At 30.0% G+C, this 16,193-nt stretch overlaps 1 protein-coding gene across 5 annotated transcripts; it reads right to left on the bottom strand.

The window, feature by feature from the left end:
* Positions 1–1,220: 1,220 nt before the first annotated feature.
* LOC122566120 (androgen-induced gene 1 protein-like) lies at positions 1,221–13,786 on the bottom strand. Of its 5 annotated transcripts, none has more exons than XM_043722889.1 (5): positions 13,566–13,786; positions 9,798–9,973; positions 2,562–2,699; positions 2,252–2,469; positions 1,221–2,034 (listed from the first exon to the last, which is right to left on the bottom strand). In XM_043722889.1, exons 2-5 carry the CDS (start codon positions 9,939–9,941, stop codon positions 1,836–1,838), a joined length of 699 nt encoding a protein of 232 aa, XP_043578824.1. In that variant the 5' UTR covers positions 9,942–9,973; positions 13,566–13,786; the 3' UTR covers positions 1,221–1,835. The 5 variants fall into 5 exon arrangements, with proteins under 5 accessions (XP_043578824.1, XP_043578823.1, XP_043578821.1 ...); XM_043722888.1 differs by lacking the exon at positions 13,566–13,786 and adding an exon at positions 4,686–4,886 and having other exon boundaries at positions 9,798–9,817; XM_043722886.1 differs by lacking the exons at positions 9,798–9,973; positions 13,566–13,786 and adding exons at positions 4,686–4,878; positions 5,896–6,043.
* Positions 13,787–16,193: the final 2,407 nt, after the last annotated feature.

Below are 16,193 nucleotides of genomic sequence, written 5' to 3'. Positions count from 1 at the left end.
ATCATAAGTATAATTTTCGCTTGGCTTTTTATAAAGAACAATCTAAATCTATTTTTAACGTTGCTCTGTATATTACAGTATTCTACAAAATGCATATCCTACTGTACTTAAGTCACATACAAATATTTTTTTATGTATGTACAAGTAGAATTTATTTTCTTATTTTAAATTTATCCTTTTAAAAGTTAAGACGAATTGTGCAACAAATTGAAAGAAATTACATTCTACATTTTCAATACAACATTTAAAATACATATAATATTAACAAAAAAAATACATATAATATTAAAAAAAAATGCATTAAAAGGTGTCTTTATTCAATAGTATTAAACAAAAACGATACGTATTTAGCAATACGTTATTTCTTCAATAATTTTTGCCTCCATTTTGTATAAATTGTTACAATAACTAATTATTATCAAAAATTTTTATGAAATAAATGAAAAATATCTAGCTCTATAAACAAAAATGTCTCAGTTGAATATTAGCACAACACATTTTATCTTTGTGAAAATGTATTCTGAAATTTACTAATATATTTATGGAACGTAACTATAGATAAGGTCAACCCGTTATCGATAATTGATATTTTCCGTATATAGTTTAACAGCTTCCCGGTATGCGAGTCCAATTTACTCACAGATAAAGCCAATCGCGTCAACGTGATATTTTGATTTTGTTGTAGTAATAAATATTGAAAATTCATGAAGATGTTCCAAAATTATACATCTTTTTTTCTTTTCTTTTTTAATGCACTTATTATTTAAAGGTATAACTAAAATCCGTTAACAAACTCTGTACTCCTGATCGACTATGTCATATTTCTTTGTACACTATATAAATGACGAAATGCTAAACTAGATCTCTAAAGTTAGTCTAATCTGTTATAAATGCGAAAACAGCATTTCTCATCTCCACTTGATACGTTTTTGACACGAGAATCATCGATGGCATCAAATCTTGGTGAACACGAGTACACGTGTTAATGATTTTTTTGCTTGTTCAGTCCAGCAAAAACATATTCCTCTTGCTCGATTCGCCTCACTTCATTATGCTTTCAAATCCGGTCCGATACATTCTGCTACGTACTTTTCTCCTATACTCGGTACAAACACAGCCGGATTTTAGTATTTGGTAAAACGGTATTTGCAAACATGTCTGTTGATATACCTTCAAAACGCGGAACAATGCATTCATTCCACACACGTGTTCACAGTTCACCATTTCTCTATGACGCATTTTCTTCCTTTCTACATTTTATTTCATTTTTTTGTTGTCAGAGTAACAAATATCGAACGTATAAAAATGTACTAGCTGTTGCATCGTGTGTACGTATGTGTGTTGTCCGTGTTTTTCTTTTTTTTTACTTTCCATTTCTTTGCATTTTTTAATTTACATCACCATGAATATCAGGCATCAGAGTGTGTGCAGTGTACTTAGTTATTACAATTAGTCTTCCCTTTTCTTTGGTGCATATGACACAAACCACACGAGAGAAAAAAGTCACATCTACATGCTCCAGCTACGCAAGCCTCTTCAAGTGAACAAGTTGTTAACGACCGCGTTCTCCTCGTGCTTTCTGCTTTTGAGTAAAAATTAACGCGCTCCATCCTTGCATGCACATATTACTATGTTTTTGTTTAAGAGTTTCCGAAAGAAAATTTATCCATTGGATATGCGTGCATACCATAATGTAGGATAAATGGAGCAGGGGGATGATAGGATGAGGAAGAGGTAGAGGAGATAGAAAATTGGTTTTTAATTTTTATTTACCACCACCTTAGAGGAGCCTAATGTATGACCGAAGTCAGCGCAGCTAATCACCATGGGCGAGGCTATTTGCTCTTGGCATAAGATTTTTTACTTTTAGTATATTCGTTACCCCAAAAGAAGCTGTTCACTGCTTCGCCGATCAAGTACAAGAATACGGAGATTAAAAGCATTACAATGAAGAATATAATTCGTATCGGCAGCGGCAACACATCTAATATTGGGTAAACCCAGATACCGCTCTTATAGAAAATTATATGCAACCTGAAAATAGTAATAATTTACGTAATTAACTTAATAATAGATCTTTTACTTTATATTATACTTTACGTTACTATATAATAAGTCTACTTTATATTTACTTATAATTTTAAAATCCTAATCAAAATTTTAATCAAAGTTTAAAAGCAAAATATGACAGTTGACCAAAGCATAATATAAAAATTATAAGAGAACATTTTGTTTTATACTGTCAACGTACCAAATTAAATATACAGACATGAAGGATAATAAACATACAAGACCAAACGATCTCTTTGGATATTTTCTCGGGGTTAATATCATTTCTATTAGCGTGGAAACTATGATCATTGTGTGCATCAAATGATTGAGCCACCATGGAAAGTAAGGATCCAGCGCCTTTGGAAGCACCAATTCGCGATCCACAAACATTAAAGACCAGAATATTATTCCAACGAACTATAATCCGAGAAAATCATATGAAAATGTATGAAACTTTAATTTTTAACTTTTTACTAAATTTTGTAGTTTTTGTATTTTTCTTAATTTACCATGGCAATCGGAAAACCGAGGATCGCATGTACATGATCCTTTAATTTACGTATGAATGGTGGCTTCTTAGGATTAACTGCATTTGTGCCGAACCAATCATTCAGAATACATATGAAGAAAAATATCGCTTGAATGATCTGAAACAATGAATGATTACACACTTAATTTCTACTGTTTAGATTAATAATTAAAAAAACTTGAATATATGGTATTGTACTTTTTTGTAAAAATTATTCAAAACATTTTTTACCTGTTTACTTGTTGCGATTTATGTAACTAATAAGTGAAAATTTAAAAGATATTGATAATTAGTTTAAAAGATAATTTTGTACAGAAAGTAGATTTCTTCAGTGAAACTTGAGACGTAATGTTGAAATTGCAGTACAAAGATATTATGATGCCGCATCTCCTTTGTAATTGAACAAACATCATGTCTTCAATAATAATAAGAATAATGCAAATAGCGAATAAAAAATCTCAATAATTAACATAATTGTAATAAATTTGATAAAAAAACAAATGAAATTTGCATACATACATAAATATATTACATAAATTATAAGTCATTTTAGTATTCTATTTAACGCAAAATTGTAAAAAAGGAGACCTATAACCTACAATTTGTAATTTGTCAATTACACATATGTATTTAGTATAAAGAGAAAACTTTCCGTTGCTTTCATTCTCTAAATATTTTATTATAAACGTATTCGCATATCATGTCTAATGTAAGTACTTTAAAATGAATAATGTAGCAATACATTATATATGTTAATTTAAACTTTTAGAGACAGAACCAAAAAGATAGAATCTAACCAAACAATTGCCGTTTTTCATTATGATAATTATACTGTATTTTGGATATTCTTTGTATTTCTATATGTATATGTGCCTATTATGTAAATGTATTTTATAGAATTTTTAGTATTTCATGAATTGATAAACATCCGCAATGTATTAATCGTATGAACAATGATGAATATTTAAATCGACATCATATGTGAATAAAAAATTATATATGTACGTAGTTGTATGTAACATCGTAACATATAAAATGTATTCACACATACAGATAAACAAAGTTTTATTGTAATGAATTATACGGAGAAGTATTGACAGCAATTAAATACTAATAAAACAATTGTCTTGTATGGATACTTCAAATCATGCAATGATAGTCACTTGACTGCATATAAATAACATGACATGATACGTGCTGTAATTCGGAGATAATATAGAGTGGTACTCGAACAATTGAGTTTTGTTGTTATCCGAGCTTCATAATTTGTAATATCAACGTGAAATGGTCATATGGAATCGTTCAGTGGTAGCAAAAGATTATGAAAAATTTATTTTCCAAACTTAGACGTTAGTTCAATGAATATATAAATATCATGATGTATATATGTGGAGTATTGTGATGTCCCTATAGTCCGCCCAACGAGATGAAGCAATAAATGTAAACAATAGTTTATTGCTATTGCCAATATTGCAGTCGCAACAATAAAACTTTCTTTACTTACACTGCCGCGTTGGAGAAGCTATATATACTATGTTAATATTATTGACGACTACTCTTTTTGTTATCTAAACATTTAAAATATTTGATTGGTAAATCACTTTGATGTGTAAATTAATTTTTTATTACAATTTTGAGAAATCAGTAAGTATAATTAAATATTTATTCTCCAAAAAGATCACTGTATTTTACTGTAATTTCGTCTGTTTTTATTTTTGCGAATGCGATATGCAAATACAATACAATATCGTATTCTTACGTCTTCTTTTATGTGTTTTCAGTATTGCATAATAATGAAAATGTGAAATAAGGTTAAAACTGTATGTAACGAATCTTACAAGTATTTATGTAAAATATGTGTGGAAAATAGTATACCGATAATTGTTTTCTAATAATTAACAATTATTTTAAGTCAATTAACATTCTATAATTGTAAGTACCATTTTGATCAGTAATGTTTATTACATTATCAGCTTTATTTGATAAGTAATTATTAGGCTGGTATTTTTAACAGGATCGTAAGTGGTTATGTAAGGTGGATTAGGAAAATAATCTAATTACATGTGAAAAAAGAGATCAGTTCATTGATCATCACGATACTAACCGCGTCCCAGAAAGTGAGGAACTTGAATTTCCCGCCATAGCTGTTGTGCATTTTGAGAAGATTCGGAGGGATAACAGTGTACATGTAATCATAATACACGGAGAACGCGAATTGCACGCAGGAGATCATGTGAAATCCAATTAGTAGGCCTTCCTGCATCTCGTAGTTATTTCACATACAGTTTTTTCGTGATCTGAAACGCTTTGATAGATTTCCATGATGGCGATCATATTCAACCAATCACACAGGAATAAATTGATAAAAGAATTATTTATCTTTTTTGTGTGTATTCACTCTTTTAATAAACGTTTCTTATGTCATGCAAAATGGGTGGATTATTGGATTCTCTATTTTTATAATAGAAGCCTTTTTTTTAAGTTACAACTTATAACAATCGCAACTTTATCTATTATTAATTAATTAGTATTAATAACGTGTGTTCTAAATTTATGAAATAGTTTATGAAAATTGAAAGAAATGGATAAAGATGTACAAAAAAAGATATTGTTTCTTTCCTTTTGTATAACATATTAACTAAGTTACATATTACATATTACGTTAACAAGAAATTTATTTCTTTAGTAATTACATTTTCTTGTTGTATGTATACTGTATATAGTATATATGTAATGTACTTATATAGCCGATTAAAGAAAGACATATAAGGAACTACAATATTGTGTTCAACCATGAATTACATGACAGTTTACTCTCGAATTACGTAAATAGTACGTAATAAAGTGGTAATGTAATGGTATATAACATTTCAAACAATCATTTACTTTGTCTTGCTAACTTTATCTACTATATATAATATAGTATCGTGAATTAGATTCCAGGTAACAGATTGAGCATAACATTGAAATTTAAATTATTAAAAACAAAGCAGATTGCTCCTACAATAACACGTGCTTTTTGCAATTGATTTCATTGCAGTAAAAAATAATCCTGAGAATAAAAATAGCGTTTTTATATAAAAAGAAATTTATAATATTTTTAATCTTAAAAAACAATGTACTGTAAATAATAGGCTTGTTGAAATCACTGACATTTACTTTGTGATTCTAAGATCATTCACCTACACAATTCACAAAAACAAAACAAAGAACTAACAATGCAAAATAAACGATGCACAGAACGTTGATGATAGCAAAGAAAAGGATAAATGTAGCTATCTACGTAATTGCACAAAAATAGATAAAATATTAACCTCACTTAATAAAACGGAAATAACTAAGAAGTTGAAATTATTGCAAAGTAAACATTCTGTATTACTTAAATATTTTCTAATTATCTTTTTTTTAATAGCAAAAATTGGAAACTTCGGCTTTCTCAAACCGCACTAATAGTATCGACCACGTCGACGGTCTGCAACGTACTGACTGACGGATAAGTGAAAATACAGTATGAGGATTGTGAGAAAGAGAGAAATAGCCAGTTCACCATGTGCACAAGGTTTCATCTGGAGAGAATTAGATACTACGATGCATAGGTTAAGATTCACACAAGTAAATAAAACTTGCACATAAAATGGATATGCAAAATGATCAGAAAGATAAAAAAGAACCTGTATACACATATATAAGGCAAAAAAGAAATTGCTGACATTGTATGCTATCGTATAAATAGATACGTATTGTTTCTATTACTAACAGAACTAACACATTGTCCAAATCTGCCTATATTTAGCGAGTAGCACATCTACAGTCATTATCTTATTTTTCTCAATCAAAATGCTCATTGATTTCGAAAGCCAAATAAATATAAATAATATAATACGAAAATAGGACGTTAAAAAAGGAACGGGGCGTGTACGAAATAGAGAAGCGCCATTAGAAGACAGAGATAAAAAGTGCTGTTGTTCTTGTTGCTCTTTCTCTGCGTGAACGGAATGCGCATGAGTTTTTGCTGACAAAAATCGTTTCCTGACCTGTTCTGAAGAATATCATGTTTCTTTCTTTTAAGTTTAAGGTCCAATGGAGATTAATTATTTTAATCTGTGGATTTATACTGAAAAATATAATTGAAGATAAATATAGATTTCACAATTATTTAGAGACATTTTATAATTATCATCGTGATACATGATAAACTTCTTTCGACTTTTAAAGCGTTTTCTAGTTGAGAGTTCGATATTACTTCATTATCTAGTAATAAATAAACGATTGGATCCCAAGACTGGATTACCATAACATGTTACGTGTTTTTTGCTTCTTACTACCACTAACGATTTTGTACCGTATCTATGCTCGAGTGATACGCTGATTTCTATTATGTACACGCTAAATTTAAACAGACTTTTGTATAGTGGTCGTTGCAGATTTTATTTTAATTAATAAGAGAAAGTATTATGGATTTCAATAATATTATATTTCAAATAAATCAAATGTATATTTTTTTAAAAATATCATATCGTAACATATAAAAGTTTTATCGATTTTATGTAATCAATAGTATAAGTAGAAATTTTGTGTTCTAAATTGGACTTTACACGGGTAGACAACCACTGCGATTGTGTTGTACAATAATATGTAACTTCATTTTGGTAATTTTTTACAAGATATTGTTACACAATTTTGTAAAAGAATTAACATTACCTATTCTCTGACCGTAGATATTTTTTATTTATGGAATATTCGTTATGTATCGCTACCTTGTTTGATTAATGAAACCATGTTTTTAAAACAATGGATATTATGAGAAGTTTGTTATTCAAACAAACGTCAAGGAAGCATGTTATTTTACACATACTATATGTATCATTCATTGTATATATGACCGTGGTATAAAGTATAGATTCTGAAACCGGTAGAGTTAGATTTCTAATAGAGCAAGTTTCTTGTATCGTAAACAATTTTACATTTCAAATGATGAGATTCTCATATCTCATTTGTGCTGCAACCAGGATGTAGATATTAAAGAGAAGTGTAATATTAAAGAGAAGAAATTCTCTGGTAAAATGGTGTTTTGACGAAGTATCTCTATCCTATTAGCGCTTTGTAACGATTACTGAGTAGTTCCCTTGACCGTCGCAAGAGAAATTGTTGTTAAAAGTAAGTTGTTAAAAAGTGTAATACAGATTTTACTGATGGTATTTATAGCAAAAAATCAGAGGAACTTGGATTTTCGGCAATTGTATATAAAGGGATACATTTCATCGATTTTAATGAAATTTAAATATGTATCAGGGTGAAGATTTTATATATAATATATGACCGCCGCTCAGTCTTAGTTTTCGAGATATTGGTGAAAAACTGTTGTTATTAGTACATTGAATTTTGTCTGTACGTGAACATCAATGGCACATACACATTACGGCGCGACAGCCAGCAAGCGATCTATAACGGGTGAATTCGTCAAAAATGTGTTTAGTTTTCTAGTTTTACAATATATTTAAATTTGATCAAAATCACTGAGCTCTATCCCTTTATGCACAATTACTGGACTTTTTACTTTGACGCAATCTACAGGTTGTCAGAGAACTACCAGAAAATAGTCACAAATCGCCTGAGGGGTGTTCGAACACCTTTATACTATACCATGACTGGAAGTGCCCCTATCATGGGACTTTCAGAATCTGTATATACGATCGTGCTTTATATGTACGCTATACCAAGCTATATGCACTTATATAACGGTGTCAAAGGCATGCATAGGTTATGATGTATTGGCAATAGCGAATAGAGGCAACCAGCCCCTGTGCTATAAGGCCGATTTCACACGATGATACGTGTATGAAATGTGGATATGCTATAGTATATCCAACGAGACGAGACAGTCGACTTTCGAATGTCACTAGTCGGCAGCCAATAGTTACAACCGCAGTAATCAAATTTTGTTTACATTTACTGTCTCGTCACGTTGGATAGACTATACATGTATGCCAACAGAAGAGTTTAAACGATGACTCATTGGTACATTTTGACAAATACATTTTGGTTTCGTGCATCTTGAGAAATTTGATCGCTGGCGATACTTTTCTACAAATCAAAGAATGGTCTATACAGATGATTCACTCAAGAATAAATGATACTGTATATTTTATTCCTGGAAATATTTTGCGGTACACGTATCGCCGTGTGAAACCGGCTTAACGCTTTTAATATGGAGAAGGAGATTCAGATTCACACACACACACACACACACACACACACACACACACAATGAGCCGCTGCAACGCGCATGTGTCCAGAAACACGAGGTAAACGCGGAGGGCAAACCGTGCTTGAGTATTGGCGTCGAGACGTTGTACGAAGTAGAAAAGCGAGAGTAGAAAGGAAATGTGAAAAAGGCTATTAAATAATGACTGTGCGTAACTAGTATAGGATTAAGAATTTTGGAGTATAAACGTAACGTCAAGGCTTCATATTTAGTTTCAGTATGAAGTCATTTATTGACGCTCTATTATGTTGTAAAATGTGGAACACAATATTACACAACAAGCGTATCGATACAAATTTATTAGCGTTTGACTAAACGTTTATATAAGACTATAAATACATCGTTCAGGATAAATGATGTATACAAACTTTAGATGAACCTGTAGGAAAACTAACTACCCTCCGATTTTTGAATATGTTGTAGAAATCAATATTTTGAATTTTTTCCTATACATAGAAAAAGTGGATTTGCTTAGTTTCCAAGATATTCGCCAAAAACTACTGGTACTACAGTGAATTTTGCCTGCGGTTGTGTGTCAGTGTATACGTCAATATTGCTTGCCGGTTGCTGGCCGCTTATTTTCTGTTTATAAATGACTGTTTGGCGAGCTTAAAGATCTCGTGCACAACGTGTATCTGAATTTCGGAATTGACCAAAATATAATCTTAAATATCTTAAAAATACATCTATATGCTTAACAATCTTAATATTTAATTAAGAAGTATATCATATCATCTAAGTTAACAATTGTTTTATATTCTTTGCTGCCAATATTTTTCATAACATAACATTTTTTGGAATTTATATTAATTATATCTGTCGACAGTTGTTACATATCGTGAACCATAAGATATGGTGAACAATAGAAAACAAAATATAATGACGAATAAAAGAATTATAAATGTTTTGAACGAAATACGATTTTGTTAATATTAAAAATATGCAACTTACCAGGTTCCATACAGTCAAGAACTTAAATGGTCCTGGATCGAAGTCACCAAGTCGGGGTTTAACCAGAGACATCGTAACCAATAACCCCTTGTGTGTCGCAAACGTGTACGTCAGACACGATGACATATGGTGTAGCTCATTCATTGTGTACGATTGTGTATGATTTTCCTAAAATCCTGATAAACAGATAAAACTTTGCTTTAGGGATTTAAATTGTAGACTTTTTTTATACATTATGGTTGTTCTTGATGCGTAGAATCCAAAAATGTATGTCATTGGGAGTCTAGCGGTTTAAAAACTACGTAGGGAGAAAATATTCGGTTGATCGGCTTGTTGAGCCGAGTTTGAATCAGAATCTTCTATTTGCCAAGCGGGTATTTTACTAATTGAGCTATCCAGAAAAGTACGTGTCCGGTTAAGAATTAAATTATTGTAAGTTGCTTTCGAGAGTATTTCTTCAGCGTTTGAGAGTAACTGTTTCGGAGGGATGAGGTAGCTTACTCTCGAATAGACCATAATCGGAGAGCTACTGGCACAATTCGAAACAATTTCATATTTTAAAAGTAGTATATTACGAGAGTTGGTTACAAGTTTGAACGCTCTGTAAAAGAAATTCAACGGATAATTCATAACTTGAGAAACCAGGTAAGTGAAGTATAATAAAGCATGTAATAGAATGAAATATATGAATATTATCAGAATATCAAAATTACAGGTGACACAAGAACTCAAAAAAAGAAAAAATACAAAAAAGAGGAAGTAGCAGCGATCCGATAAAAAAAGGAACTTCAAATTGGGTCTATTTTGGGACTTTGAAATTTTTAATTCCATCTCTCGCAATAAACACAAGATCGTCACACATGAAGGCATCGATGGTTAATTGTAAATAAAAGGAATTGGTTCAATTATACACTGAACTTTTGTTGCCTTCATTAGCACAAAATTGCAAAACATCTTGGTATCATCTTCAATTCAAAAATCCTTTCTAAATGATGAACATTACAGATAGTAAGCTTTTGGTGAGTCTTTCTAGTAAGTTCGAGGGTATCAATTTTCGAACTTGCTTTCAGATAGACAAACAATTTAAGAGTACTCTCGAGAACAACTATCGGACGAAATTCCCAAATCGACACGTACCTTAATATTGTTTTCTTTTTTATAGAAATGGTTTTTCCGCGAAATTTGCTATAACTGACGCATAATCCTTACCTGATAGCTATGACATACAGGTTAGGTTTAACTAACGATCGACAGATGGGATGCGACCTTGTATTATTGGCTAAGTTTATATCTAATTTAAATTGGAAGAAATAACTTCATGAATACATCATAGAGATCCTGATCGACGAAGTCATATTAAAAATCTAGACATTAAAAATATTTTAGACGTTTTAGGTCACGATATTGATAATATTTAAAAGTCAATGTGGGGTTGAATTATATATTTCTTAGTATACGACTGGATGTATTGTTATAAAAGAAAAATGTTTATTACATAAGAAATCGATATTGACAACGATCATATAACTACTCTTGTAAAATTCCTATAACGTAGTTGAAGAGACTTGAGCAGTATAAATATGTATTGCACTACAGATGATGATGCAAGATACGTTTCAATTACATGATAATTATACATACTCTAGTATTATACGCCTTGTTACTAATAAGCTTTATTTCCAGTATACATTTCTTAAAAAGATTGATTTAAGACAGACTCGTTCTATCCATTGTGAACTATAACCAGTGCTCTATAGTATTATAAATAGTTTAGTATTGTATACTGCGTATTTTGCTTCTTAAATGCATTTTAGAATAAATATTGCAAACAATAAGTATGTCAAATATCATAGTAATGGAAGCAAAAATACATTTACATAATAACCGTTCCTATATCAATAAATATATTAATAAATATATATAACATAACAAATAGATATAATAACTAATACTGACCTATTAACTAGCGTTCAATAATTATTTATTGTTGTTCAATAACAAATATTCAGAAGGTTTACCATTACTGTTTAATAAAAAAATATCAGTAAATATTTTTTTCGAACGTTCATTTTTTAACTTTTTACGAAATCTTATTAAATAGGCATATAATAAAATATTATATAAGCTTGTTCGGTGAGATTGCACTTATTTCACTAACAACTTTCAGATAAATGACTGAAATCCGAGTTCAACTTGGTTCAAAATATCGATTCTTGTGGTATTATAGTCCAGAAAATTATTAGTTTCCGATCCTTCATAATAACAGTAATAAAATTGACAAAGTGAAGAGCGATCAAGATGAACGTGAATGCACTATACACTACCAAAAAGATATTTCTCTTATACATATAAATAATGTATTGTATTTATTGTACTTATTACCTGTTGTCTTTCGTCTGCGAGAGGCTTCCGGTTTGTATAATATTCCTTACGAATTTCATATAGCTGCTTTCCTTACGTTTATTATATTTTACAAATTTATAACATATTCATCATTAAGAACGTGGTAGAAGTATAATATAAGTGAAATCTTCAAGTAAAGTATGGTAAATTTAGCTATCATAGTGATGAAAAATAATGTATAAATAATGAATAATTAGCGAAATAATTTTATGTATGGAAGATAAGGTATTGCATCTTTAAATAATTTCTTTCATAGGAGAATGGAACGTTGCAGAATTAATGTAAAATTAATGTAAAAACACCACAATCATATATAACTTATAAATAAAATGAATGGAGATCTTCTGGAATGACCAGAAAAACAGGTTTGCAGACAACGTTTTCGTGCGAGGATCAATTTCAGCGAAACACTTACGCTGCAACGCTATTCTTCTTTCTTCGCGAAATATTTAAATTAATTCGTACTTCTTTTTCCGTACAAATTGTTAAATACAATGAAGATTTAGCGAAGAAAGAATAATTCGAAATCATTCTAGAAAATAAAGACTTCTAATACCAAGTATACGGTATATTATGCAAAGTGTGTCAGGAGCTGCTCTACCACTTTTTTTGTTGCTAGTGCTAGCAGAGAATTATGTTTCCAAAGAGTTTTTCTATTTCTATATCGACAAAATGGAAAATTTCAGAATAATGTAATTACTGTACTTGTATGGTTCTACGTGCATATAGCGCCATAGATTTACAAAAAAGATTATTTTATTAAAAAGAAGAGTTGCACTTATGAAATTCACAGTCGAGAGTATTTAAAAAAAGAAGTGAGTTTAGTTTCTAATGAAATCGATCAATTTTTATTCATTCCTGAAATTGATTAAGTCTATTGTAAATGTGAGTTACATTTTTTAGAATGAGAATGCAGTTACCCTTTTAAATAAACTGGTTCGATCTGTTTTTCAGAGGATCCGATTTCTCTTATCTCATTAAAATATAAGTGAATCTATCTCCTCTAATTCATTTCTTACGTTAGAATAGTATTCCCCTCCATTTCTGCATTTCTATTTAAACAATTTTGACACTTCGTGGCCCTAGTTCTCAACTGTTTCTCTTAACTTCATCTCTTAGAAACATATAATTAATCAATCCACATACGTCTAATTGGTATAAAGAATACAAATACATGATAATATGATAAAAATTCTATCTAGAAGGCAACAAATATTTAGTTCTTTTAAGTCCTACCTCAACACAATAATATCAAATTCTTTATAGACTTTAAACTTAGTTTCTTCAGTTTACGAACTAATGGAGATAGGACAATTGAGAACTAGAGCAACAACTTCTCTTACTTTTAATTATTTTTAAACCTACCTTGACGAATGACTGAAGAACGTTGGAAGATCTAATTCTATTTTATTTTTGAAACTATGCTGAATAATGAAATTGAAAAATCAGGAGAAGTAGGTCTGTTGATATGTAGATTGATCGAGGTACGTACAACCAACTGAATCACAGGACAGTCTTGTGAATTTATAAATCACGCACGTCAATTTCGACGGAAAGTCAGTTACGGACTGATAGTTAACTGTGCTCCATGATTCGTTGAGTCTTAACTGAACGGGGAGCTATAGATAAAACAGAGAAGTCAGTTGATTCGTCACCGTTGTGTTTAAACGCTAAGTAGATATGTCTGATTTCAAGATAGCTTTAATAACACATTATCTTTATCTCAATTATAGAAGCTCTTGGTAACTTGCAGGAAATATTCGCGAAAACTGATAGAAAAAACGTATGATGCCGTGGCGTTAGTATTGCGGAAGAAGGCGAACAGATTTTGAATGTTCAAATTCATTTGGCGAATCAAGTAGCTTATATTCTATTCAACGAATCTGCTGTCAACACACGACTTATATTAATGTTTGCTGCGTTTTAAAACAAAATAAACTTTTTTATCGTATAAAACGATGTAAATTTATTTAAGAACCTAAACGAATTGGTTCACTAGATGATGTGTAAACAAAACATTGAAAAAGTGACAATTAGTCCGAATCGCAAAGAAAATAGTGGAAATCGCTTTTTACAATGTTTTTATTTTAGCCTGTAATGAACATTTAAACTATTCTACTTATATACATGCTGAAAATTTTATTGGAACTAGATCCACGTTACTATGAACTACAAACGGTTGAAAATACTGAAACTCATAGTTATTTATTATCTTCAACCTGTAACAGCAATAAATCTAAAAGGTCGTTCAGATGATCAATATTATGATCAATATCCCAGGATTCTCAACATTTAAATAAATTTGAAAAAAGTTAGTCTGTTTTAAAGAGTGACCGAGTATTAATTTGAATCACTATATATAAAAATATTAATTAATAACATTTGGCATTTGAATCGTAAACGATAATGAGCGTTATGACGTTTTGTCTTATTTCGATTTTATTATCGCTTTTTTACTGTTTACTATGTCTGGATGGTCAATTTAAATGCTTAGTTATCAGAAGTTTACTAGTACAATCTTGCTGAAGCAGAAAGTTTTTAATGTAAGTACGATTAATGTCGTAAATTATAAATGCAAACAAAAAAGGATCAATGTGTATGACGTTCAAAGTTCAAATTCTTAATCATATTTAAGTGTTATTTGTATTTGTAGATATGAATATGTGATGGGACTGTATATATCCAACATTTCATTCCATTCCGTGCAACTTAGGTTTTTATTTTCTTTAAAATCTTGTGACTCAAAAAGATAAAAGATAATGTCACCGCGTATAAAGCCACGGGTATACACTTATCGACAAAGATTACGAAATATAATGATCGTTTGAAAATTACTGTATATTTTTATCTTTTGATATGTATCACATTTTGCCCAATATTTTATTTTTTATTTAGTTTTTGTTGAAAGTAGCTATATGATTCAAACAAAGTATGTTTCTCATCTTTTGTCACGAAGTTCTATTTTGTTTACCCGATTTAATATTAATTCACATCTCATACGAATATAGTCGAAAAAAGACATATCGCAGTTTCATGTGTATACTGTTACTTTTTTTATAATATTTTTCATTTCATCTAATAGATCTAAGAAGGTATATAATAATCTCTTTTAACTTTTGTCAGCAAGTGTATTTCTGCTCACGGCATAGATACACCCCCAAATCAGGACACAAGAAGAGTTTAATATCAAGCGTAGTGAGATCGACATCTTCGTGACTATTGTAGTGTAGTAGCTAGTCGCAGTAATAGAAGTAATTTATAATTGTAGTGATAATTAGATTTTATAGCAAGTTCTGTTAGGGAATAAGTGTTATTTAATTTCAGCATAAAAAGTAGCATTGAATTTTACTCATCTATCTAGTAATTCCGTCTCAACATAATTATATGTAAGAAATAATTTATATTCATTATAAACATTAATATAATATTTACTAATGGTAATATTAACACTAATTTTCATAAGTACGTCAAAATCAACAAGTTGATACATTGTGTGCGTCTGTATTTTGATAAATATTAGCTCCCTGATTGAACAACATAACTAAGCAGTACCACTGATTAGGTACAGGATCTATACCAGTAGCAATACGTCATATATCATTAAATTCTCAATAGTGACCTCATACGGCAATCAAGCCAACTAAAAAGAATGACCACTCAATTGTACAAAACTACAAGATTTTTGTTGATACATTAAAACCATTTGTATTATGAAGTAAACAATATTTCTTGTTATTCTAACAAAATTATAACCGTCACTAAAAAGTATACACTCAGATAATATTATTTATATCATCGCAAATATAATCTAGTCTTTTTGAATTTCTAATGAAAATTTAATAAATTTCATACAATGGTTCCACATAAAGTTTAGTTGCAACAATCAATAAGAAAAATACAATCACTGAAATAATTTAATTTATATTATTAAAGATTTAATTTATATTATTAGTGATTTAATTTATTAAGAAAATCTACTAAATCAGATTTCGT

Source organism: Bombus pyrosoma, linkage group LG3 (genome assembly GCF_014825855.1).
Source record: "Bombus pyrosoma isolate SC7728 linkage group LG3, ASM1482585v1, whole genome shotgun sequence".
In the NCBI taxonomy this organism is placed as follows: domain Eukaryota; kingdom Metazoa; phylum Arthropoda; class Insecta; order Hymenoptera; family Apidae; genus Bombus; species Bombus pyrosoma.
Note: the sequence above shows the minus strand (reverse complement) of the source record. Positions and strands in the feature narration are given on the sequence as shown.

Bases quoted from the DNA above. Each gene is read 5' to 3' on its own strand.
- LOC122566120 (XM_043722888.1), bottom strand. From the start codon at position 4,844: ATGCAGGAAGGCCTACTAATTGGATTTCACATGATCTCCTGCGTGCAA. The intron at 2,700-4,685 runs GTTAGTATCGTG...TCATTGTTTCAG, and splicing joins TCCTCACTTTCTGGGACGCG to ATCATTCAAGCGATATTTTT. The intron at 2,470-2,561 runs GTAAATTAAGAA...CTCGGATTATAG, and splicing joins TCGGTTTTCCGATTGCCATG to TTCGTTGGAATAATATTCTG.